General features: G+C 40.5%; 1 protein-coding gene across 1 annotated transcript in view; it reads left to right on the top strand.

The window, feature by feature from the left end:
- The window catches only part of FGA (fibrinogen alpha chain), a 56,356-nt gene that overhangs the window by 20,406 nt on the left and 8,283 nt on the right, over positions 1-27,667 (top strand). Inside the window, exon 5 of the mRNA XM_044062432.1 lies at positions 19,973-21,170. Within this exon, the coding sequence (XP_043918367.1) occupies positions 19,973-21,170 (1,198 nt within the window). The remainder of the gene's footprint in view (positions 1-19,972; positions 21,171-27,667) is intronic.

The raw sequence follows: 27,667 nt of genomic DNA, 5'->3' as shown, positions 1-27,667 counted from the left end.
AGATGATTCCCAGGGTAAACCTACGATCTCCCATCCACCGGTCAAGATTTCTCTTGAACAGAGCCAGCGAGGTGCTCTGCCTCACATGGACCGGGATTTTATTCCACAACATAGGGAGACTCTGGGTGACAAATCTATCCCTCCAGCATGTCCTATTTATATCCGTGCTAAGGTTTAAGTCACTTGCTCTAGTGGATCTGGTAGATTTGGATTTTTTGAGGTGGAGCATGTCCATTAATTCTGGATTGGACATGGCCTTGTATGTCAGGCACAGGTCACCTCTGAGCAGACGGTATGCGACTGAATAGAGCTGGAGTTTCTTCAGTCTGGCAGCATATGACAGATTTTGGAGTCCCTTTATCCTTTTGGTGAGGAACTTTTGGGGTCTCTCCAATTGCTGCAGGTGTTGGGTGAGATACATCCCGAATGGGGCATTGTACTCTATCATTGGTCTGATAAGTGAAGAGTACAGGGGAACAATGACCTCACTTGATCTGGATGTGAATCCCTTCATGATCAGGTGGGCAATGTAGAAGGTTTTTCTAACCACTTTAGCAATGTGAGTGTCAAAAGAAAGGCCACTGTCAACCTGGGTCCCCAGGTCCCTGATAACCTCTTCTGTGCTTAGTGGATTGCCACCTATATGGTAGCTTGGGGTTACCTTGTTTTTCCCGAAGGGTATGACTATACATTTTTTGGCATTTAACTTCAGGCCATGGCTCTGGCACCAGCTATCAGTTTCCATGAGACCCCTCTGAAGTATATCTGTGTCCGATGTACTTTCCACTATGGCTCCCAGTTTGCAGTCATCTGCAAACTTTGTCAGCTATAGTCCTCCTATGTTAGCCTGTATTTCTGAGAAGTAGATGCCGAACAACAGGGGGCCAAGGACTGAGCTGGTGTGATCTTGGAGTTAGTATATTTAAGTAGGGGGTTGGGGGGTGAAGCCCCTCACTTTATGTTGTGTTTTCATTTGTTTTTTTGATTTTGTTTTTTTTTTTTTTTTTTTTTTTTTGTGGAACAGCGATTTTTTTTTTCCTGTGGAGAAAAAAATCGTTGTTCCGTGTCTTCGATATTTAGGTTGTTCAAAGTTTAGGGTTCGATCAAAGAGTGTTCGCTCTTCTCAGCTTTTGATAAGCTGATATACACTCAAGGTAAACACCTTAACCATTATACCAACCTCCCAACCCATCTTGCGTTCTTTCTTTTTTTTGCTTATGCTACTTCCTATCCACCCTGGACCGATTTCAAGTTGCAAGTATCACTTACATCTTGTTCTTTTAAATAGGATATGATCTTGAATTGTCCTCTTGCTGTGTCTAGTAGATACATATCCAAGGGCTTAAAAACCTTCCCTGAAAGGACTGCCATCCTCTTTGCTGCTTTCTTCTATTCTTAAAACATGCCTTGGCTAGATATTTGCCTACAGCACACCATACATTCATGCCTAAATGTATAAATGACATAGGTGCATGCATTGTCCATAGTTTTAGTGCAAAAGCTACAGTTCATCACGCCATTTTTCATTCCATGTTTGCTTACCTGCTTCCTCATGATCTGTTATAACTGGTGCCTTCTCCTCCCAAACGTTTTTTGCTCTACTGTGAACTTGCAATCAGATGGATATCCTCTTTCTTCCATGTCAATCAGACATAGAAGGCTTACATTCACCCAATACCCTGACTTAACATTGCATCTAGCCAATACCCTGACCTAACAGGAAAGGCTCATATCCTGGGTATATTTTCCCCATCTCTCTCTAGTGTCCAGTCTCTGTAAAATAACCATGTAACATCTGCCAGGACCCCTTGCATAAATCAAGACACCAGTTCCTCCAGCTCCTTTATGTCCTACATGCTAACACTCTTCTTTTTCTTCTTTGTGCAACCAAATGTTCTTGCTTTATGTCCTTATCCTGGTCTTGTAGTTTGTAATCCCTATTTAGCAAAGACACATATTGGCATACATATCCTTACTTGTTCTTTGTCCCACCTTCTGTGTAGGGTGTGACCTTAAGGGCTCATCCATCAGTACTAAACATAAGTAGAGTTAATCCTTGGTCATCAGTTTCTAATAGCCTAGCTGTCTGTCCCATAACTACTGCTGGATAAACCACTTACCCCAACAGCATAATTCCTTCTTTGATTTACCCTGCTGGAGCAGTTCCTCCCTCATTGCTCACCTATATAAGATGTGCAGCCTGCCTCTTGTTCGCTAGCTCTGAAGGCCCTTGTCTTGTGTCTTCTTGCTGTAATGTGCATTGTGAGTGTGCACTTTCGGTGATACTTATCTCCATAATTTCTTCAGTTTATCTTTCACCTTAACTTCTTGTTTTCTGCTTTCACTTCTTTCCCTTTTTTCCTGTTTTGCCTTAAATTAAAAGTCTTTCACCCTGCAACTATTCTAAGCTGTACTTAGGGCTTTATCCCTCTGCTCCATGAAGTAGATCATGGCCAACATGAAAGGCAACTTTTAAGTCGGTAATAATTAAATTGGCAAAGCCTTTTTGCCCATCCCACACAAAGTCATCTGCATAGCAGATAAGCAATCCAGTGCCATATTCTTCTTCTCTAAGAAACAGAGCACATCAAGATCAAGATTCTCCCTCCAGATGTCACAAAGATGGCTCTCAGTTTGTTATACCAGTAGAGTGACAGGTCTGCTAGACCATAAACACACTTCCTGAGTTTCCACAATCATTCCACACACATATGGCCGCAGGAGGGAGGCAGATATAATCATCAAGGCAGCATTCCATACTTTGAAACAAATGCAGATTTAATGTTCATGGAATAAACTTTCCACTGATTTTGACAGATTATGACCAAAAGGACACAGAGATTCTGTTGCACATATTGATGTATCTTTTGAAAATTCTTTTCTGCAAAGTTTGTCAAACTGTTTAGTCACAAAATGTGCTTTAAGTGTTATTCCTTTTGAGTTTCTTTGAGGAGAATGGAGAATGGTTGCTCCATTACAACTTTAAAAGTATGTATTTAATTATTCAGTTTCAAGAATTTATTTTAAAATTATAGGAAACTAATTTTGGAGACTTTCACATAAAAATTTATAATGAAAATGTAACAAATGAAACAAAAAATCCTGAAATTTAGAAGACCCCTTCAGACCATAAATCTGTAAGCTGTAGCGTGTTTAACACATGACTAAATTCTAACTACCTCCCTTATAGCATAACTTCTGTATTTAAATTCTCTCCCTAGAAAACTCTTATGTAGTCTGGAAATTTTATCTAAATGAATGATTTCTTATCACCAGTTTGCCTGTGGTACCCACATAATTACTAAGCTGTAAACACTAATAGCTTATTCCATATTTTGTGCCATAGTTTCTTGTGAAAGGATAGACTAACTTCAAGTCCAAATTGGCCACATCCACTAAGGACAATCACAAGGCCTTCTTCACATATGTCTGCAGTCTCAAAGGTTACACCCAAATCTGCTATGAACTGGTGGTCAATAATGGGTCTATATTATAAGATCAACGTTTCACAACTTCAAACACCAAATGGGTGATACCATATGAGCGAAGTTGTAAAAGCTTGAAAGCAAAATAAAAAACGTAAAAAGAAAAGAAAAGAAAAACCTACCTGATCACTCTGGCCCCCTGCACCCCTCACAACCCCCTGCTACTTAAATATACCAACTCTGAGATCACACTAGATTGAAGTAAAGGGAAGAATTCTCTATGGCAATCTCTGTTCACACTTGCAATGTTTTAAATATTCGCTCATATGGTGTCGCCCATATGGTGTTCAAATATTTAAACCTTTGATCTTAATATAGACCCATCAATAACACCACATACACAACTGCTGTAGATATAGCCAACCTGCTGGCAGACAGGTTCAGTGAAAATTTAAGCCCCATTTCCTCCCATCAGTAAACCAGGACATCCCCAACATCTGTCCCCTTCCTCTCATAACCAGGGAGCAAATCTTTAATGCTCTCTTAAAGGCAAAAAAAAATACAGTCTCCATGGGACCCGACAACATCCCTGGCTGTATCATACATAAACTCAGGCATGAGCTCTCAGCTCCATTATGCACCCTATTCAACCAAAGCCTGAGCACCGGCTTCATCCCAGCCAAATGGAGGACAGCCACTGTCATTCTTCTACATAAAGGTGGAGCGTCACTGGCCCATCATAGAATGCATTATCATGGACCTTATAAACAAGGACATTGGCAACCTCTAAATGCTTGACCCCACAGAGTTTGGTTTTGTCAAAGGGAGCTCATGCCTGTTAAACTTGGTTGACTTCTTCGAAACAGTCACCAAAGCCATGGATGAGGGGAAGATGGTGCACGCCACCTACCTTGACCTAGCCAATGCCTTTGACATTATTCCCCACTTGGGCATAATAGATAAACTCTCCCAGTTAGGCATCAACCCATATGTTACCACATGGGTAGCTAACTGTCTTGCTGATGGAATCCACTGAATCAAAATAGGGAAAGTCACATTTAGAAGTAGACCCGCAACAATCTGTGTACCCCGGGGATCAGTCTTGGGGCCTCTACTGTTTGGGATATACTTTTCTGAGGTGCAAGCCAAAACCAGTGGTCTGTGACTGGACAAGTTTGCAGATGACTGGAAGCTGAGCACTGTCTTAAATTCCCCTAGTGATTTGAACATCCTCCAAGAGGGCCTTAACCAAATTAATGACTGGTGCCACAAGCATGGCCTCAAACTGAATGCCAAGAAATGCATCATTATCCCCTTTGGGGAAAATGGTATCCCCACTAATTATCATGTTAATAACAATGTACTGAGCATGCAGTCAGTTGTGAGGGGTTTGGGCACCTAGGTTGATAGCAATCTGACATTTGACCACCACGTTGCCTCTGTTGTACAGAAGGATTTCTACATGGCCTACCTCATAAGTAAGGGTATTTCATCCAGGAACAAGGAAGTTATAACATCCCTGTACTCCTCCCTTATCAGACCCATTATCGAGTACAATGTCCCCTTCGGCACTTACCTTGCCAAGCACATGCAGCAGCTGGAGAGACCACAGAGGTTCCTGACCAGGAAAATACAAGGTCTCAAACATCTATCCTATACAGGTAGGCTAAAAGCTCTGTGCCTATAATTAGTCTCATACAGACTGCTCAGAGGTGACCTGTGTCTGGCATGCAAGACAATCTCAGACCCAGCCTTGATGGAGTTGCTGCATATCCATTAGTTAAATTCCACTTCCGCAACCTGCACGCGGGCCTCAACCTGGTCTGTGACATTAATAGAACTTGGTGGGATAGATTTATGTCCCAAACACTCCCCCATTTGTGGAATAGACTCCCTCTCCATGTCAAGCAGAGTACTTCTCTAGCCTGCTTTAAGAGGAACCTGGATGACGGGATGGGAAACAGAAAATACACCCCTGGGATCCCAGCTGTGTCCTGCTGAACAGTGGAAATAGGTCCTGACTTTGTGGGAACATGGGCAAAATTCATTGATAGGCTTATAAGGGCATCTGGGCCAATAACCTAGTATCTTCCCATGAACCTATGAACTACTCCAGACCACCTTTGGCCCTGTCATCCTCAGGTGAGCCTCTGTGTACCTGTCTAACTTAGTTGGCTCTTCTTTCTCCAGTCTTCTGTGCTAGATTCTTAGGTTAATAGGTACTTACCAGGTGACATGTGAGGATGATTAGAAGCCATGCCTTACATTCCATGGACGTTTTTATCCCTAATAATTTGTATATGAATAACCCAGAGTTAGTCAAATAAGGGAGATGTTGAGACATTATTTGTTGTCCCTTTCTATAAGGGATAGGGGAGCTAAGCTGGGGTGAATTAGTTTCCATTCAGTCATCCAAATTTTGTTTGAACAGAGTAAGAGAAGTACTTTGCTTTATGCATAGCAGAAGATGGTTCCATAGGAGCAATATTCTCTGTGGTTTAATTTTACATATGCTGAGCATCTGCTGCTCTGTATCTGCTGCTCTGTGTAAGCCCTAGTGGATTTTTCCCTGCAGTTTTCTCCTGGCCACAGTACAGGCAACACAGGTTTGAAGACCTTAACAGATACCCTGCAACTCTAACCATCAGTCCGGAAGCCACAATTTTAAGCTTAAAATAATACCACTGAACCCTTATCTCTTACATATTAATGTTTTTTTTTGCCCCTGCTTTTAGCTGCTAGTAATACCTCTCTCTCCCCCTCCAAAGCCCCTTTCTATTGTAGCTTATTTTAACCATACAGCACTTGCTTCAAGTAAATCTATTTGTGTAGCTTGAGGCCAGTGTCCTTTTGTAAGCATACTTCTGCTCATATTGTATTTCTTTTTATTTTATTTCTGGTGACTATACCTTTAGAAACTGTATATCCTTGTTTCTCAAGTTAGTTTTTCACTATCTGTTTCTGATTGCTAATCTGACTTCATCTTGACCAGGGTGCTAGCCCAGCCCAGTATTAGCCATTACCCCTCCCCCTCCCCTCACTTCCTCTTTTTAGTCTTCATAGGTGCCTCACAACAGCAGGAGCCATTTTGAAACCTTCTTTCCCCTTCATGCTGCTGAGCATCTGCTGCTCTGTGTAAGGTAAAATTTTGATTCTTTGGCATTAACTGTTTTGTGATGTCCTTTCTGCTGCCTTAACTGCTTTAAATCATACAATATTTGGTGATTATTCTGTTGATTTATCTGCTTTCGGTCATATAGTATTTTGTGATTATATTGAGATGAATATTGCTTGCATATGCAGTTGCTGGTGTACTTTTTCTCGCGACTCTAGTTTTGTAAATATTTAAAGTCTATTTTCCCTGTTGCAAGGAGCTCCAGCACCTTATGATTACAGGTAGCTTAACGTTTGAATTGTACTCATCTTATTTCTTGTTTTTTAATGAAAGAAAACGGTAAATGTGAATATTTACAGACCAAGTTTCTTGTTGCAAGGAGCACCAGCACCTTAACTTCACATTTAGATGTATCTGTAGTATTTTCACTGTAATTTCTTGGTGTAGTATTAAAGTAAAAGGAAGAACTATTGCCTGAAAGTGTACCAATTGTTCTTGTCCTCAGTATCCTGAATTTCTGTTTTCCTGCTTTGTGAATTACTGCCTTGTGTATGTCTACAATGTGCTGCTAATTACTGTTGTTCTGCATTACTTTCTGCATAGATGTAAAAACGTCTGTGTTCTTAGCTAAATGGAAATTAATGCTAGGTATACTGCCTCTGCCTACCTGTATTACTTTTTTTCTCTCTACCCATGGTATTTTTATCTCTCGCTCTTTTCCTGAATTACTTGCTCATAACTAATCCCCCTCCTCTCTGTTTTTATAGCCCTAGTGGATTTTCCCTGTGGTTTTCTCCTGGCCACAGTACAGGCAACACAGGTTTAAGGACCTTAACAGATACCCTGCAACTCTAACCATCGGTTTGGAAGCCATCATTTTAAGCTTAAATTAATACCACTGAAGTATGTGTCCCAGCAAATAAGTACTACATAAGCTAATCTTTTAATTAATGCTAGACTTTATAAGCAAAACAATAATTTACAGTGTTTTTTTGCTAGTCGCCATGAAAAGCAAATGCCAGCAGCTCCTATCCTTTTTCTTTGGTTACCCACTATCCTCATACTGTTACTGTGTATATTCTCCTGTTCTGTACTTTACCCTTCCCTGAATTCTTTTCTAGCCTCACTTATAACTGCCTTTCCTAGTGCACCTGCCCTATTTTACTGTCTTCAGACTCTTACATATTAATGTTTTTTTATTATTTTTTGCCCTGCTTTTATTTGCTAGTAATACCTCACTCTCCCCCTCCAAAGCCCCTCTCTATTGTAACTTATTTTAACCATACAGCACTGGGTTTGCTTCAAGTAAATCTACTTGTGTAGCTTGAGGCCACTATCCTTTTGTAAGCATACTTCTGCTCATATTTTATTTCTTTTTATTTTATTTCTGGTGACTATACCTTTAGAAACTTTATATCCTTGTCTCTCAAGCTAGTTTTTCTGATTGTTTCTCTGACTTCATCTTGACCAGGGTGCTAGCCACGCTATGCTCAGGCTCACTTCGCTCCTCTACCCTACCCCCATTCCCACCCACCCCATTACAATTACCTTTATACCTAACTATCCCTCCTCTTCCTCTCCCACTCGCCACTCCAATTCCACATCCTGCCTATTGCTACAACCACCAACCACCTTACTAATCTGTCAATCTTGTCAACACCACTTCCTCTATACCACTGTCTGTACCTACTCTATCTGACCATATTTTATTCCATGTATTATTTTCTAATATCTTCTACACTACTCCTTATTCTATCTCCACCTCTTACCACTCCAATCTCTCTGACCCACTCCTATGTTCACCAACTTCTCACTCATACAGCATATATCCAACTACTTCATTGTTTACTATCTCCCCTAATCTCTTTACTACCTCTATCTCAAGTCTATATAAACTATCCATAATACAGGTTTTTTAAACCTTCTCACAAAGCTAAGTCAAAACTATACAAACTCCATCTAGCATCTACTACACACTCTCTCCTCTCTAAAAACCTACTTTGTTCTGGAGATATCCATCCCAACCATGGCCCCTCTTCTCTCCCCAAAACTACCTCTACACTACCCCCATCTTACTCCTCTAACAGTCACCAACCTCAGTCACAACAATCATTTCCATCCAAATACTTAACTATTTACTCATTGAATATTCAGAGTCTATCAAATAAAGTTACTGAGCTGCACTCATGGATAGCTCTCAATACCCATCACATCCTCTCCCTATCTGAAACCTGGCTCAAGCCACAAATCTCAAATAGTGAAATACTCTCACCAGGTTATAATATCTTCTGATCTGATAGACCTGTAAAAAAAGGGTGTGGCATGGCCATCCTATACTCAAACAACCTTAACCTCTCACCATACCCTTCCCCAATTCCTGAATTCCTCCCTGCTGAAATCATCATCCTTAACTGGCATCTGAATCCCCACAAAAAACTTGCAATTGCCTCTGTCTACCTTCCTCCTGGTAACAATCTGCCCATTCTTGAAAACATCCTGTCCTGGTTCTCCCACAACATACCATATGAGACACTTATCCTTGGTGATGTCAACATTGATTGGTCCAAACTCACAACTGACTCCCCCCAACTCAGTATCCACCTACACGGCTTCCACCAACTTATAACATCTCCCACTCGCTTCTATAAAAATTCCACTTCCAGCTCCATCATAGACTGGATCCTTACCAATTCCACCCACCAATACCACAATCCCACCACCTTACCTGACTCCCTCAGTGATCATCTCCCTACCACCATCTTAAGACACTACTCCCATATTCCTAAACCCCACCTTATCAAAGACTGTCGAAAACTATTGACTTTCAATTCATCCCAGTTTAACTCCATTCTCCACAACATAGATTGGTCCATCCTAAAACACCTCCCCCTAAATGATGCTGTAAGCACTTTCAATAGCATCTTCATGAGTACTCTAAACTCCTTAGCTGCCTCTAGGAATATCAGAGTAAAATCAAATCATGCTCCCTGGCTCTCCAAGGAGACTAGGTCCCTTATGAAACAAAGAGATCGTGTTTGGAAAACCTGGACTAAAACTAAACAACCACCTTTTCTTCAAAAATACAGGTAACTGAGGAACCTTGCAAAAAACATACAACTAATGACAAAAAGTTATGCTATAGCTCTGCTCAGCTTAACAACAAATCCAATCCTCGAAAATTTTGGTCAACTCTCAACAACATTCTCTATCCTGGAAAGCACTCTAATCCCTCCCCATACCCTAACTCTTCCTGTCAGGAAACAGCTACCCTCCTGAATAAACACTTTATCTCTTCCATCCAAAATCTGGTAACCTCTAAGCCAAACTCTACTTTGACACCCACACCTCCAAGTCCCACTAACACAACTTTGTTTTCTTCTGAGCCAGTTCTCATTACTTACATCAAATCTCTACTACTCAAGCTAAAACCTTGCTCTCCTTTCACTGACAATCTATCTCAAACTTGCTGCTGACTCAATTGCCTATCCTATATCTATACTAATTACTCGATCTATTCTGGAATCAACTGTCCCCACCCTTTGGAAATCTTTCTTCACTATCCCTCTGTATAAAGGTGGAAACTCCACTGACCCCTCAAACGTCTGACCCATTGCCATTCTGTCCCCCCTCTCCAAGATATTAGAAAAATGTATTCACTCGCAGCTTCTGAATCACCTTCTCACACACCACTTACTTACCCCTACCCAACATGGATTTTGTCCTCACCACAGCACCATCACTGCCATCCTATCCTTCACTCATATCATTGCAGAGGCCCTAGACAACAATAAACACATTTCCTGTCTCTTCCTAGATCTCTCCAAACGTGATACTGTCTCTCATCCTCTACTACTATCCAAACATGCAAATCTCCACCTATCCCCCTCCGCACTTGCCTGGTTTAATAGTTACCTATCTGGCAGGGAACAATCTGCCAAATGGCTCTCATCCTCCTCACCTTTCCTTCCCATCTCCACTGGTGTTCCCCAAGGGTCCATCTTGGGACCCTTTTTGTTTAACATCTTCACCAATGATCTTTACACCTCATGCAAAGAATCCTCCGTTATTCAGTATGCCAATGACTCCACACTTATATCCATCTCAAATAACATTCCTGAACTACACTCCCTGATCCAACAGACCCTACTATCCACTGAACAATGGCTTTCTCACAACCTATTGATCCTAAATCCCAAAAAGACCAAACTTCTACTTTTCCTTCCCCGTTCTCTTTCTCATCACAAAACCTCCTTTTTTATTACATCTTCTAACAATATAACTATCCAACCTGACACCCACACAAAACTCCTAGGAGTCATTATCGATGACGAACTAAAGTTCAACCTACACATACTCCAATGTATAAAAAAAAAAAAAAAACAGAAAGTAGGTCTGCTGTATCGGAACAAAAAATTCCTAACCCCAGAATTTAAACTTACCTAGGGCCAGGCACTCCTCCTCCCCTCCCTCTTATACGCCGCCACAGTTCTTACTAATATCCAGGCCTCCATTCTAAACAAACTCCGACAGAGTTACCATAAAATAACCAGATTCATTACTGACTCCCCATACAACTCACACCACTGCATTTCTTTAAACTCTCTTCAATGGTTTGAACTTCCCCAATTTCTGCCAACTTATCAATTTCATATGCTACACTCTATTCTTTATAAACCCTCCTTCTGTCCATCTCTATCTTCCTTAGTCTCCATCTACATCCCATCCCAGACCCTCCGTTAATCTAACCAACAATTACTTGATATCTACCACCCAAAAAGGTCAGTAGGCAAACTACTCTACAAACACTCCCTTGCCCATGCTTGGAACAAACTTCCCCTTGACTTACGTTCAATCTCCCACACCTCACACTTTAAAAATGAACTGAAAGCTTATTTTCTCAATTCCAGAACCTGCCCTTGCCATGGCCCTACCTAGTCTTCCTTCCCTTTATGTACCCTCAAAAGGACCATACTTAGTACCTCATTACTCCTCTCTCCAATGTGTCTACTATGCATTTGCATAATTTTATACAAGCAAATTTTGTTTTATTGTTGACCTATTGAACTATATCAATGTAAAATCATTACTTAGCTTCTTTTTAATGCAACTTTAACTTTATGCATGTAACCCAACATATGTGAATCTTTTTGCTATAACTGCTATTATATCAGTATTGTTTAAAAATGTACTACTGGAGCTTTTCTCCTCGGGACTCCACTGAAAATGGGCCACAAGCCCAGTTGGACAAACCCGGTTAACAAATGTCAATAAATAAATAAATAAATTATATATATATATATATATATATATATATATATATATATATATATATATACATCCCTACAACATTTACTGTTTCTGTTGCAGAATTTTACACATATATATATATATATATATATATATATATATATATATATAATCCTACAACATTTACTGTTTCTGTTGCAGAGCTCTCTTGATTCAATGTTTATGCTACTGTAGGACTTGCAAATGTGTAACAGGTTCCACAGGATAGGATCTGTTGAGGCTCTTAGTAACCTGCATGATTCCAAAAGAGGGAACAAGGCTTTGAGATGGTCTGCATAGTTTTTTTTCTGATTTAGACCCCCTTTTTAGAGAGTCAGCATTTGTTCATTACATTTTTGCCAAATGTTTGGACAGCCATACCAAAAGGGGCATTATTTTCAGTTACCAAACTAATGAAAGCAGAGTGCGGTGGAATGATTACATGCTTGGACCTTGACACCATGTCTTGAGATATAAGCTGGACAACAAAAAAAGGACTTCTTTACAATAGCGGATAAGTGATAGGATAGCTTCCCAGATCTCTGACCACTCGATCAGTTTTCATGGGTATATTGTCAATGTGATAGCTATAAGGGTAGCCCTTCTTGATAAAGGATGCTGTTATACATTTTTTGGCATTTAGTTTTAGTCCATAGTTTTGGCAGCTGCTATTTGTTTTGTAAAGGCCCTTTTGAAGGATCTTGGTATCCTCTGTGGAGTTTATGATGACACCAAGTTTGAAATCATCTGCAAACTTAGTCAGCCATAGACTTTTAATATTTGCCTTGATCTCAAAGAAATAAATGCCAAAAAGGTATGACACAAGGACTGTACTCTGGGGTACACCGCTAATGACATGTCTTTTAGAAAATATATAGCCACCCACCTTAATTTTCTCAGTTCTATTTGTAAGCCAGGCTGCTATCCAATGAGTTATGTAAGGGTTTACATTTAATCTGGAGAATTTATTTACAATGCATGAATGTGGGATGGTGTTGAAAGTCTTTGTGAAGTCTACATATGTGATGTGTACTGATTTGCCCTCATCCATTGCTTCAGTAACCTTCTCAAAGAAATCAAACAGGTTAAGTAGGCAAGATCTCCCCTTGACAAATCCTAACTAGATTAGGTCAACAGTTTGTAGATTGCCCATGTCCTTATTTATTAATTTTATTAATTCCATAGTGATCCTTTCCATAACCTTACAGATGAGATTGGTCAAGCTTATGGGTCTGTAATTACTTGAGTTAGTTGACATTCCATCCTTGTGCAAGGAGATGACTGTTGCTATCATCCATTCATCCAGGACAAAGCCTGTTTCAAGGTTGATATTGAATAGCCTCTGTAGAGGGTCTGACAAATCCTGCTTCAAGATGACCAGTGGGCTGCCCAGTATGCCATCTGGCCCCATGAGAGTAGTGTTATGGCCTTAGATAGTGCCTTGAGGACCTGTTCTTGAGAGTTTTGATGGTGAGATATAGATTTTGAATTTAGTGGAACCATCACTCAGATGTTCTTCGTTCCCCATTGCTGCAGTCCTTACTATTGGGTAGTCCGCTATCCAGTCGGCCCGAATACCAGAGTATATGGCTGACGTCGGTCAGGGCGCATTAGACTGACGTCAGTACGTCAGGGTACTAATGCGCATGACCGACGTCATATCCTCAGTCTTTTTTGCCGCATGGTCCGATGCAGAAGCAGTTTTGCGAGTGCAGGTTGGCGTTCTGAAATATTTCCGAAGCCGGAGTTTCAGACCGAATCAGAGTTGGCTAAGTACCCCGTTGGGGAACATTTTGGTGTTTTCTTGCCTCAGTATTTAACCGGATGTCAGAAAAAGTGAATAACTGTATTTCTTGTGGGAAACAGATACCTCATAGGGATTACCATACCTTGTGTATACCTTGTTTAGGGCCTGAGCACGACGTTGTTGGATGCCGCTCTTGTGCTAGGTTTAACAAACGCACTATTAAGAGACGGTTAGACTGTGCCAGGTTAGTGTTTGGGAAGCGTTGCAATTATAAAATGCCGTCGGATGCTCCGACGCCCGCTTCGTCCAAGAAGCGCAAGGACAAAACAGCGAAGCCTAGGGTTGATGAACCGGCAGTCCCGGACGTCGGTTCTTTAGATGGCTCAGTGGAGCCTGAGGTTTTGCCAGGAGTTTCTTTGGAGTCTCAGGCAGAGACTTTACTGTTACAGGATGTGCCTTCTCAGGAGGTAGGCCAGGCTGAGGGGGCTTCTCAGGTAACTGTTCTTCCCTCTCTTCCCAAGGTAGTTAGAGCCTCTCCTTCTGTTGCCAAAACTTCTTTGAGAGGTAGGCCAAGTTTAGCTTCAGTGGGGGCTTCTCCTACCACTTCAGGTTCTGTGCCTAAGAAACATATGCTTAAAATGGCAGAAGATTTGATTACTATGATTAGAGGTTCTATGCCCCCTCCTGATAAGAGGCCTAGGGTGGAACCTGAGTTTGAGTGTTTGGAACAGTATTCAGAGGCTTCAGAGTCTTCTGGAAGATTTGCAGGAGTTTCCTCCTTATTCTGATTCTGATGTGGATGATTCCACTCCTACAGCTTCTCCTCCTGAGGATTTCTCATTTTCAGAGACTCTGCATTCCATGAGAGAACACTTTAAATGGGAAGGCCAAGATTACTCTGATTCCAGGAAAAGGCTTAGGGAATTCTTATTTTACCCCAGCATAGGCCCTTAGCTATACCTCCTGTGTTGAATGTGGTGGAAGATGATTTTGCAGAGGCTTCCCTGAACCCTGACTCTTTGCCTCCTGCTCCTGTTAAACCTGATAGGTACTATAGGGTGCCCGAAGCTCATAAGTATTTGTTTAAGAGTCCTAGGGCGGACCCAGAAACTGTTTCTCAGGGGCCTAAAGGTGTTAAGGCCTCTGTGGTTAAAAATCCTGTTCCCACTGATAAAGAGGCAAGGGCTTTGGATAGGTGGGGAAAGAAAGTGTATACTTCTTCCACTCTAGCCATGAGAGCGTTGAATTGTCAGTTTCACATGCTAAAATATCAAAATTATCTCCTTTCACAATTGAAATCTAAGGTAGATGCTTTAGCGGAAGGTATTGAGTGTAAAGAGTTGCTAGATTTAGTTCATGTGTCTGAACAAGTAGGTAAGCATTCTTTGCAATGTGGTTTTGATGCTGTACAGGCCTCCTCGAGGGTGGCTGCCACTAGTTCTGTTCTTCGCAGGCATGCCTGGTTGAGGGATCAGAATTTAGCTGAGCATGTTAAAACAAGGATTTTGGATGCTCCTTTACAGTCTGATGTGTTGTTTGGTTCGCCTGTGGAAGCAGTTTTAAAGAAAATGGAAGACAAAGCTAAGTCTATGCAAACTGTTAAAGATTTTTTGCAGGTTCAGCCACCGAAGTTTAGTAGAAATTGGCCTGCTAAGGGGTGGACATATCCTGCTTATGATTCCCAGTCTAGGGGTAGGTCTAGACGTGGTAGGGGCAGAGCTCAAGGTTCTTTTAGGCCTAGAACAGGGAGTTCTCCTGCTCAGACTTCTGGTGAGGGCAGGGGTCAGTCCTTTCGTAAACAGACCCAATGACCTGCCTTTTCAGCTGCCAGTAGATTCTCGTCTGGTAGCTCCTTTGGGAGGAAGACTGTGTCTTTTCAAAGAAAATTGGGATTTAATTACTCAAGACAGATGGGTGTTGGATATCATTCACCACGGTTACAGGTTTTATTTCCATACAATGCCTCCTTTCAAAGGCATGCCAGACGTTCCTCCTCCACAAAGAAAAGAGGCTCACAAGCAAATTTCTCAGTTACTCCAGATGGGGCCATTCAGCCAGTTCCTGTATCAGAAAGGGGCCTAGGATTTTATTCTCGCCTGTTCCTAGTACCAAAGAAGGGGAACACGTGGAGACCAATTTTGGATTTATCTCTCCTCAACACTTATCTGGACATTCCCAAGTTCAAGATGTTGACGTTACAACAGCTTTTACCTCTGCTGGGCAAAGATCACTGGATGGTAACTTTAGATCTCAAGGAAGCTTACCTTCATGTGCCTATAAGGCTAAGTTGCAGGAAGTATCTGCGGTTTCGAGCTGGAAATTCTCATTATCAGTTCTCTGCATTGCCCTTTGGCTTATCTACTGCGCCCAGAGTATTCACAAAGGTTCTGGCTCCAGTGATAGCTTACTTCAGGCTAAAAGGAATTCAAATCTATCCTTACTTGGACGACTGCCTGATTCTGGCTCAAGAAAAGGAAGACCTTCTACAGCATCTGGAATATGTTATAGCAGTGCTAAGATGCCTAGGGTATTCTGTGAACGAAATAAAGTCCAGTCTAGTACCCTCTCAAGACATGTGCTTTCTGGGTGTGAGACTGAATACAGCAGCCCAGATGGCCTTTTTAACCCCGGACAAACAAAAGAGTCTATCACTTTACTTCCATCAACTATCTCATCAGTCCGTGCTGACTGCAAGGACAGTCCTTCAAGCATTAGGGTTCATGGCATCTTGTATTCTGGTGCTTCCCAATGCCAAACTGCATATGAGGAAGCTACAATGGTATCTCAAAATGTATGGACACAGCACTGCCAGGATTTGGACACTGTCATTCAAATAATACCTTGCCTTCAAAAAGAATTTTTGTGGTGGGCTCAGGAATGTCACCTAAACAAGGGACTCTCTGTGACCCGGCCAGAGGCGAGTCAGATTTTAACGACAGATGCCTCGGACATTGCTTGGGGAGCTCACCTAAATGGAAAGTGGATACAAGACAAGTGGCCTGCCAGACTACAGCATCTACATATCAACATGAAGGAGATGTTAGCAGTCCAGTTTGCATTAATGGCTTTCAAGGAGTTACTTCTTCCAGGGCAGGTGTTGATTCTAACAGACAACACAACTGTCATGTGGTACATCAACAAGCAAGGGGGAACACATTCTTATCCTCTATGCAGGCAAGCAATGATTTTATGGGAGACTGCGCTAAGCTTGCAACTAACTCTTCAGGCAAGGTTTCTGCCGGGAGCACAGAACTCCTTAGCAGATGTGTTGAGCAGACAAATCATGGATCCCCACGAGTGGAAACTGGATCTTCATGTATTTCAGAACTTGACAGTGTCATGGGGAACTCCAGACATAGATCTGTTCGCTTCTCCACTAAACCACCAGCTGCCAAAGTTTTGCACAAAGGGGTTTCATCACACAGCTTGGAAAGTGGATGCTCTGTCTTTCAGTTGGAAAAACCTTCATGTGTATGCCTTTCCACCTCTGCCTCTTCTTCCAAAGGTACTATTAAAGGTCAGACAAGACAGGCCAAGGATGATTTTGATAGCTCCAGATTGGCCTCGGCAACACTGGTACCCACTACTACGGAGTCTGGTAAAGAAGCCTCCATGGCCTTTACCTCTGATTCCTCATCTGTTATCTCAGAAGGACGGTCATCTGCTCAATGTCAAGCTTCACTCTCTTCATCTAACAGCCTGGCATATTCTGTGTTGAAACACAGCAGGTCTCAACTTCCTCAACAAGTTTTAAATGTGATTATGGAAGCTAGAAGACCTAGTACAAGGAAAGTGTACGCAGAAAAATGGAAGAGATTTTTATTTTGGAGTACAGCAAAGAATTTGGAGATTTCTCAGCCTAATTTGAGTGTGGCTCTTCAATATCTTACTGAGTTATTGGACAAGGGTTTGTCCTTCTCTTCCATTAAGATTCATGCTGCAGCAATTTCAGCTCACTATGATTGTGACCCACCATTGTTTTCGCATCCTTTGTTCAAGCAGTTTCTTAGAGGGGCAAAGAATATAAGACCCCGACGTAGAGCTCCTACTCCTGCTTGGGATCTCAATTTTGTGTTGGAAAAACTTACTCTACAACCTTTTGAGCCTGCGGCTACTGCTGAATTGAAATACTTGTCATGGAAGACTGCTTTTCTGTTGGCTATTACTTCTGCAAGAAGGGTGTCTGAGTTGCAGGCCCTTATGGCAGTAGAGCCCTATTTGATTTTCCATAAGGATAGGGTATCATTACGTACTAATCCTTCCTTTATGCCTAAGGTGGTTTCTAGTGTGGCTTTAAACCAGACTATTCATTTGCCTACTTTTTATGCAGACCCCCAAAATAAAGGGGAAAAGATTTTGCACACTTTAGATGTACACAGGCAATTGCGTTATTATTTAAGCAGGACTAAGGATTTTAGGCAGTCTCAGCAGTTGTTTGTTTCTTTTGCTTTGAGTTCGCAGGGCAAGCCTGTGTCAAAACAAACTATTTCTAGGTGGATTGGCTTTTGCATTGCATTTTGTTATTCCCATCATGGCAAGGAGATTCCAGCTGGGATTAGGCCTCATTCCACTAGGGCTACTGCCACTTCAACAGCATTTCTAAGGGGGGTGGCAACTAAGGATATTTTGGAAGCAGCTACTTGGAGTTCAGTGCATACTTTCTCTAAGCATTATCACCTTCCTATCTACTCTAAGTCTAGGGCTGGTTTTGCCACAGCTGTTCTGCAAGGCATGTTGTCAGCTCCTGCTTCTTTATGATTTGCCAGCCTCCCTTACCTCTGCTTTGGGATTCTACCCAATAGTAAGGACTGCAGCAATGGGGAAACGAAGAACATAGTACAGTTTTGTACCTACCATAAATGTAGATGTTCGAGGATCCCATTGCTGCAGTCCAATTTACCCTCCCTCCTTCCCCTCTGTGTTTAGGGGTGGTTGTGTAGGTGAGGTTACATGCTGATATTTTTGTATATATTCTTGTATATATTGTACATATTTTTGGTGCAGGTATTTTGGGCCTTGTCTTTTTAGGGTCTTCTGACATCTGGGGCAAGAAAAGACTGAGGATATGACGTCGGTCATGCGCATTAGTACCCTGACGTACTGACGTCAGTCTAATGCGCCCTGACCGACGTCAGCCATATACTCTGGTATTCGGGCCGACTGGATAGCGGACTACCCAATAGTAAGGACTGCAGCAATGGGATCCTCGAACATCTACATTTATGGTAGGTACAAAACTGTACTTTTTAGCAGATTAACCTTCACATTGCCTCTGAATACCAAGGTATTGGATAATGCTTGTTGCTTTAGTCTTACGGTCAATGTGATTGATTTTTGGTTTGAGTTGACCAGGGAGCAAGTGACAATTAGTGGAGTGCAACGCTGCCCTATATTGGTGAGGACCAGTTCCTGGTTTTTATCTATCCTTGTTTGGAACCTGACTAGCTGGTCCTGACAATTTGTATTGAAGAAGTCCAGAAATTTATGGGCATACATGTTTGATATTGTATAAGTCTCTGAGTTAATGGAAAGTTAGTTGAAGTCTCCTAGAATAATGTTTTTTAGCTTAATGCATAGGGACTCCATAGCAGTTAAGACATAGAAAGTTCCAATAGTTAGCTATAATATGATAATGGATTTTGTTAATATCAAGTTGGCTGTGATGGAGTTCTAAGTCATTATTCTATCTAATGAGTCTGGAGGTGATTTTTTTAAGAATATGGAGAAAATGCTTCCTTTAGTGCCTTCATCTAGTGCAGTGGGCCTGAATATATTGTAGATATTTAAACCCTGCACTAATGGAGTGTTTTCATTTGTCATTAACCAGATCTCCATGACAATGCATATATTTATGTTTATGGATGAGGAATGCTTGTATGGAGTTGAGCATTAACAGCAGCACCTTTACCAAGATTCTATTTTGTTACATTGGAAGCTTTAGGAGACTGACATTGCCTAAAAAAGGCAATATGGGGTTGGAAAAGCATTTAGCCAATATATAAAATCTGTAAGGGGGATAGGTCCAGGCCATCCCTGGCAAACCAGTTATAACTCCTGTCAAGCTGATGTATATTGTACTCCCTTTGAATGACAACAGAAGCTAAGCCAACACTATATATGCTACTCTCAGTATTTAAGTGTAAAATAAATAAACACAACAATAATCTAATTAAAGGTAATGTCAAAACTTTGGATACTTTGTTTTATATGTCATATAACATGCAAAAATGCTAAGAATGAGAAATCTTTTTATTTGACACACTTATTTGTCATTTTGTTCCTGTGTTAAAAATAGATGTTCTGTATTGTTTATTATATCCAGTGTAGTTTTAATGACTACTTAAATGGTCAGATAAAATTTTAGTAGTTTTAACTGGAGTATTCATTTCCTTTCTGCAGGTGGATATTGATATTCGTATCCGTGCTTGCAAAGGATCTTGTTCCAAAGGCTTTGTCTATAATGTTGACAGGCAGAGTTATGAAACACTGCAGAAACAGCTTGAACAAATTGGCAGCTATAACCTGAGGACATCTGATGATGCAGACAATGTGAGAGTTTTGAAAATGAGGCGCCTAAAAGATGAGCCTGCATCTGTGTACAAGGCAGCACAGACTGCAGGTGAAGAACCAGCGACAGCATTTTCAGATATACAAGTGAACTGGTTCATTATAGAACGAAAGTCAGTATCAGGAAGCTCTTCTACAGACCTTTCAGCTAAGGAAACTTTGGATTCATCTACTGTTATTTCTGCACCTCTAGTCAAGGAAACAACTGGTACAGGGACTGGAGAAAAATATACAACCAGCACTACTACCAGAGTGGTAAAATGTACAAAAACTGTTACAAAGAAGATTGTCATGACCAAAGATGGCCCTGTAGAAACAGTTGAGGTAACAGGAGGAGATGACTCACCAGAGTGTGCCCGTATACATCAGCTAGGTTTAGGCGAAGTAGATGGGGTCAGTAGTTCAAGTTCTGTAAAAGTCACTGGCAGCTCCAGCTTGAGTAGTTTTGGGGACACTTATCCTGATTTGTCACAGTTTATGAGCAGGCAGCCCATTGTCACTAAAGAAACTGTAAGTGGGGGTGGTGGATCAATAACAAAACAGACTTGGACCAGTGAAACTGTTGGTGGTGGTGGTGGTAGTGATAGCTTTGGAAGCAGTACTAGCAAGTTTAGCACATATCCTGGAGATGCTGATGGCACCAGGTCAACATCTACCAGGTATTCTAGCAGCACACAGACTGGTGGGAATACAGGTAGTGGGACGTTTACCAGCACCAAGTACACATCAAGCAGTACAGGTGGGAGTGATGGCATGACAATGGGTGAATTTGATGACAGTGCATTTTTCTCTTCACATATCCCTAGTGAAAGTGCAGGGAGCTTATCACACTCAAAGACCACCACATATAGTAGTAGTAGTAGTTCCACGAAAGATGGGCCATATTCTGACAGACAGTCAAAATCCAAGTTTCCACTAACAGATGATGATGATTTCATCCAGCAAGATCAAAGTGGGGAAGACTTTCCAAACCCTCAGGCCCGCAGCTTCAGAACAGAAGTGGAGAAAAAGGAAAGCTCTGTTTTGCAGGGTAAGTAGACTGGAATGCAGAAATCACAGACTTTTTAGCAGAATTTATTTCATCAAATCCACAATAAGCAGCCCTCTGGATACAAAACATTCTCACCATCTTCTAGATAGAAATCCTTTGAAATGTGTTAGTTTTATTGAAAAAAAGACAAACGTAAAGCAAACCCCTACAGTGTCTGTTAGATTGCAAATTGGATATCTAATGGATTCCAAGCTGTGAAAGTTGCAGGGACCCTCTCTGATTAAAATATTGTAACAAGTGGTATATCACAGGGATCAGTGCTGAGCCCCTTCCTATTTGGCACTTATTTTGCAGATACCCAAACCAATATCCCAACAAGTGTGATTGACCAAGTGTGCTGATAACTGCAAGCTGGACACTCTTATTTGCTCATCCACTGATACTAAACAGTTCCAGCAAGAGCTGGAATATGCACATCCCTGTTGTATAAAAAATATGGTCTCAAGCTAAATGCAAGAAAGTGTAACATAGTGTTAAGCAAAAAAGCAGCCCCACCTCATATGTTATAAATGGAACTCCTTTTCAGACAGAGTTTTAACAGATCGTGTTACTTATGTGGGCAACTGTCTCTCATTCAGTCATCATGTTTTCACCATAGTCAAGAAATCTTTTTACCTGACACAATTAATTTCAAAGGTGATATCCACATTATCCAAATAAGTCATCCTACTGCTGTACTCTTCCCTTATCTGACCCATCATCCAATACAGTTCATCCTTTTAATTTACAAATCCAAGCATATTGCTCATCAGGAAAGGCCCCAAAGATTTCTAACCAATAACATTAAAGGCCTTAAATCTTTCAACTATCCCAAAATATGAATATGATTCTGTTTATACTTGGTAGCCTACTGGCTGCTCTGAAATGACCTACGTCTCTTTTTTTAAGGCACAAAAAGCCCAGTCCTATTATTTCTTAACATTACCAGAGGCTCTACAAACACCCACACTGGGAACCTAAATCTACATCAACAAACAGTTTTCACTGGAGGATAGGTTCCTAATTCAACATATTTTTACCACTACAGCTAAAACAAAGTACTAGTTTAGCTAGTTTGTAAGCAAGTCTTGATGATTGAAGGGTAGACAAAAATTCACAATAGGATTATCATGTTAGATTGAAAGTGGGATATCTAATAGATTCCAAGCTGTAAGTGGGGATGGAAAAGGGTGGCAAGAGCTTTTTACATGTGTATCCTGCTAGGCATCTTACAGTCCTTGTGGTCATTTGTTCCTGTGTTCCTATGGTCTTGTGTTAAATTACTCATATGAAAAGATATCTATGACTCAACAGTGTTTGCTGTAGTGCAATAGTTCCCTTCCTTTTGCAGCTGATTCCATTTTTATTTTTGTGAGTAGGCCAGAGTCAGTAGTTAAAGGTTGTAGGTAACAAGGTTAAGGAAGCAAAAGTGGCTGTAGGCAACAGGGCAGGTAGCAAAACACCATATATATGCAGATTTACAAACCCATCCCTGAAATTAAAAGTCATATTGCTAGAACAAAATGGGCATTAATTACAGGAAGAAAAATGAAGGGGGTGACTTACAAATTGATAATGGTTGTCTGGACATTAAGCACAGATGATTACAATTAAGTTTTGCTAACGGTCCATGGTATAATTCTATTTGCCTGCTTTTTATTTTGAGTTGGTCATGTAACTAGATAATGATCCTGGGCTGTCCATGAAAAGAGATTTGAGCCTCATGAAATTACTTTCAGGCTGCATACTCATTATGATTGTCACCATTTATTGTATCCATCATGGTAGAGTTTACTTGTTGGATTTCATCATCCAAATATAACTTGTTGAGCTCTATTAAAGCTCCTGTTTTGGCTTCACAGTACAGGCAATTGTATTGGACAGTTAGTTGGCACATTACTAAAACATTTTGTACTGCATTACTGCTTGGGAGCTGAACCAGGTATATTAAACAGACTAAGATGTCGGCATACTATAAGCCAAATATGAGCTTAACTCAGTCAGTGATAGTGCATACCATTGCACAAAAATAATCTCCGTATCATATTCAGGCAGTAATGTTCATGGTGCACTTCAAAGCCTGGGCTGAATAACCTAATTTGTTTTTATGCCTGCACATCATCTAGAGCACCATTTGATCTACTAGTCTTCCAGAAGGGGTAATCATCCAGGTAGTCATGAGGGTTTTTCCATGTGCCCTGTTGTTCTCTGATTGTCCCCTTAACTCAGCATAAATACTCCCACAGCACCAGTCCTGCAGTGATGTACATTCCATCACGCATACCTTTAAACTGTCTGTTGCATGTGAATGCCTGTTTGGTGTGTACACATTCAGATCCTTTGCGAGATTTTTGACACGGCACCTGGCTTTTTCATGGAATCAGTACTGCAGTGTGTCAGGATGCCATTTCACACCCCCTCCCCAGGATATACAAGCTGCCATCAGCCACCTACTCCCACTTTTCCTAACTAATTTTACCACAGTTCAGATCCTTGATGGATACTGGGTTACTTGAGTCTCCATCAGGGCGTCATCAGATTACCTTTAATTTTGTCTCAACTCACTGTGAGCATAGGAGCCCCCTACTAAAAAACATGATCACAAGATGTTTCTGACAACAGGAGAGAAGCAACAACGGGAGATGCCAGACAGATAAAAAGAAAAGCAGAGAAAGCAAAGTAAAATACTTTGTATCTTGGTGTGCAAGTATCTCAGAACAAGTTTCTCAGTTGGCAGAATCATGTTGCTGGTATATAAGCAGCATTAATTAAAATGTGGATTGTATACCGGGACTATTGAAAAATGGATATTTAAGAGAAAGAATGCATAAACTACCATACTGTATGCCTCTGTTCTGTATATTACATGTGTATGTGGCCTATGAGCGGGGACCCTGATTTTCCATTTTTTCTGTGAAAAAGACCAGTAAATCACAAATTTGTACTGTCTGATTACTGAAAAAACTGGATTTTCCTTAATTTGGCATTGACATGTAGCACTCTTTCATCACAACCTGTAGTTCTTCTCATGTTTATTACATCTAATACTCCTAACTTGCTCCCTGTATATAGCTACAGAAAAAAAAAATAATTAAATCATGACTGTAAATTACATATAAAACTCATAGGTATAATTCCCAGATTTCATCTCATGAAAATGAAATTTCATTTTCTTAAGAGTTGTAAATCAGTGTCCCTAACTTTGAAAAACTTTTTATTCTATAAATGTTTTTGAATCCCATTTTAAAGATATTAACTAAAGGCAGTGTAATAATTCTAATCATTGTTAACTTACAAATGTACACAATTTCTTCTTTAAGGACTGTTGTAACATAAGGTGCAAATCCGATATGTACTGAGGTTAATACAGCAAGACTGCATTTTTTAAGAGAAGATAAAATGTGGATAGTAATGTATTTACTGTTGTACTTAAAGGAAAAATGCACTTTACATGCACTTATGGGTATGTTGTTCCTATATTCTTTCTATCTTGTATTCACCGAAATTAGTTTTACAAACAGTTGTTAAACATTTAAAACTCATAATGAAGTGAATCAAAATGTATGTTTTTTTTTAAATACATTTATAAATAACACCTTTTATGGTTAGAGGGTCACTTTATAAATGTTTTTGTCCAGCTTTATAGTGCTAGACTATGCAGATCTAATTGTCCAGAAGATTGTTTCTGGCCTGGCTTTAAGAGAGGGGTAGAAAGGTTCTGGCTAGACTATGTTTTGCAGAGTGTTCTGCAGGGTATTCGAAGCTTAATACCCAGCTCAACACCAAGGATGTGTGATACTTAGTGAGACTTTCACTAGCTTGCAGGTCTTGGATATCTGACAGTGTACCTGACCACAGGGGACCACAGAGTACATGTGACATGTAGGGTGACCACAAGGCTGAGCACTAACATGGAGAGAAGCCTGCCTTGGAAAGGGGTAGGAAATGATTAATAATTCAGTGCTAGTGGAGAGAGGTCCACCAATGTTGAGCTGTTGAGGTATGGAGGGGTGTAGAGTCTGTTTGACTACTGGTATACCTTTCTAGGGTGGAAGCCAGCCATTGCTAAGTAGGTAAGCTTTGAAGAAGAAACCAAAAATCATTAGGACTGAAGTATGGTGCGCAAGACCTACAGTCATCAATGAGATGGGATTTGAGATAGGCAGAGGACTGCATTCATTGCTGGAACTGGACCAATGGTAGACAAGGAATTCTGATCATGCTAAATATAGAATAAAGGAAAAAGAGATAGGGAATTTCTATTAATCAAGCACAAGAACGAGAAAGGGAAAAGGAACACTAATAGGAAAAAGCGTATAGAAAACTGATCACTTGTAGACTGGGTAGGGAAGGAAAGGTGACACCAGTGACAGTCCATAGGATGCTAGACAGGAAATTTTCCTCACTGATGGGATGGGTAAGGAGACATCTTAGACCACCACTAGGATGCATGGTGGTTGGGAAATGTTTACTAGCCGACAGGCTAGAGAACATACAATGACCACTGTACACTGGGTGGGAGGGGGCAAGATATTTAACCCTATTGGACAGAAGGGTTCATGGCATTGATAATTACTGCCAGTACAGGGAAGGTTGGGTTGGATGCTATTTGGTGCTCTGCACATAGTGGGTTAGTAAGACTTTGAGAGATGTTATATGGGAAAGCATGCTATAGATAATGGAGGATATGTATGCAAGCTTTTTAGGTGCAATCAAATCAGAGCATCGTCCAACAATCCAGGTTTAAGAACTGCAAATTTCAACCCACCACATATACCTACAGCCATTTCACTTAGGTTTTAGTATAGGAGTGGTGTAGATGTGTGGAGAGAGGGGCACAGAGATTCTCCAGCATAGTTCCTATGCCTGGCATATGCATGCAATAAAGGGACAATATCAGTACCAATTTCAATTGCACAGTTTCAGTGCTGGTTCTAAATACTACAATAGTACTACTTTCCAATGACTTTTTTCCTAGAACATAGAAACATTTCAGATTTACCCTGATCTCTGTGACTTTCCAGCTGAGGATATTGTAAATTTGTGATGTGTACATTTTGCACCAATATACAAAATGCACATGGTTATAATAAAGTTAAAAAACAATAAATTTATGAAATGAAAACATGGCTATATTCCCTGTCAAGTGAATCTGTTCCATTCTAGCTGTTTACAGTCTATTAAATGTTAACTAAGGTGTAGTTTAATAAAGAAAAAGAAATAACATTGTTGTCGCGAGACAAGGATATATGTCAATACAGACTGTGAAGTTTATATAACAGGTAGATATACCACACAGTAAATGCATTTTTTTTTAAATGTAGTAAGTGAAAAATAAATAGTAATATTACATAAAATATTGCGCTGAGTGAGACAGACTATCTTTATAAATGGGGTATTCTAGAGGAATTATTTCCAGAAAATTACACTCTGTGGAGCCTAAAAAATTCAAGGTAATCCAGTAAAAGCATTTTGTCTAAACGAATAGCATAGTCAGCTGAGGTGAGTGTTACTGAGACACCAAAAAGACCAGTACCAACTACTTCATTGATCTCTCATCATCATCATCATCAATAGATCATTTAGTACCCTTGTCAAATCCATCCAGCTACTAGGCTGAGTCTGAGATCTGGGCTGAAACGAATCACAGAGATCATATTATCTGAAATGTGAATGAAGCTGTATGTATATACACACACACACACACACACACACACACACACACACACACACACACACACACACACACACACACACACACACACACAGACACACATATATATATATATATATATATATATATATATATATATATATATATATATATATATATATATATATATACATATTCCCTTCTTAAGAACCATAAAAATAAGAGAAGGTTGAGATTGAGTGGTAACTGTCTTGATCATCAGTATATAAGATTGGTTGCTTGACAACTGGGGTATTCAGTTCTTTGCTTAATAAACATGAAAAAAGACTGGCCTAAAGACAGGAAATGACAATCTGATAGATAAAATGGCCCAAAATCTCCAGGAAGGCCATTTTTAACCAAGAAGGACAAACATGCAGTTCACTTGTAGGCTGATACAAACTTGAATCAAATGAAGTAAATTCTTAGTAATCTAGCAAATGAAACCCATCCTAACATCATGAGACAGTGGTTCATCCATCCCTCCATCCACAACCCCTTTTTCTTATTTTTGCACATGGGGTCAGGATGTCACTTTAACAGTGAAAATCATGAATACTGTCCAAAGTTTTTCTGTCCCCATGGTTACTTGGGAAGACCATTCAGTGGCAAATTTCCAGTCCGTGGGGGCAAAAAAGGATTTCTGGGTGACAAGACAGACTGAGTTGCACAGTTTTTCAACCATTTGGAGAAATATTACCAGTTGATTAATCACAGCAGAGACCTATCCTGACAAAATTCCTGTCATCTTTGAGATTTCTGACTGGTAACGCAATGGTTGCTCATCCGGTGTAAAACTGTTCTT

The sequence above is a fragment of the Protopterus annectens genome, chromosome 2.part1, assembly GCF_019279795.1.
Source record: "Protopterus annectens isolate FY-2018-M chromosome 2.part1, PAN1.0, whole genome shotgun sequence".
In the NCBI taxonomy this organism is placed as follows: domain Eukaryota; kingdom Metazoa; phylum Chordata; order Ceratodontiformes; family Protopteridae; genus Protopterus; species Protopterus annectens.
This window is presented reverse-complemented; position numbering and strand designations above follow the sequence as displayed.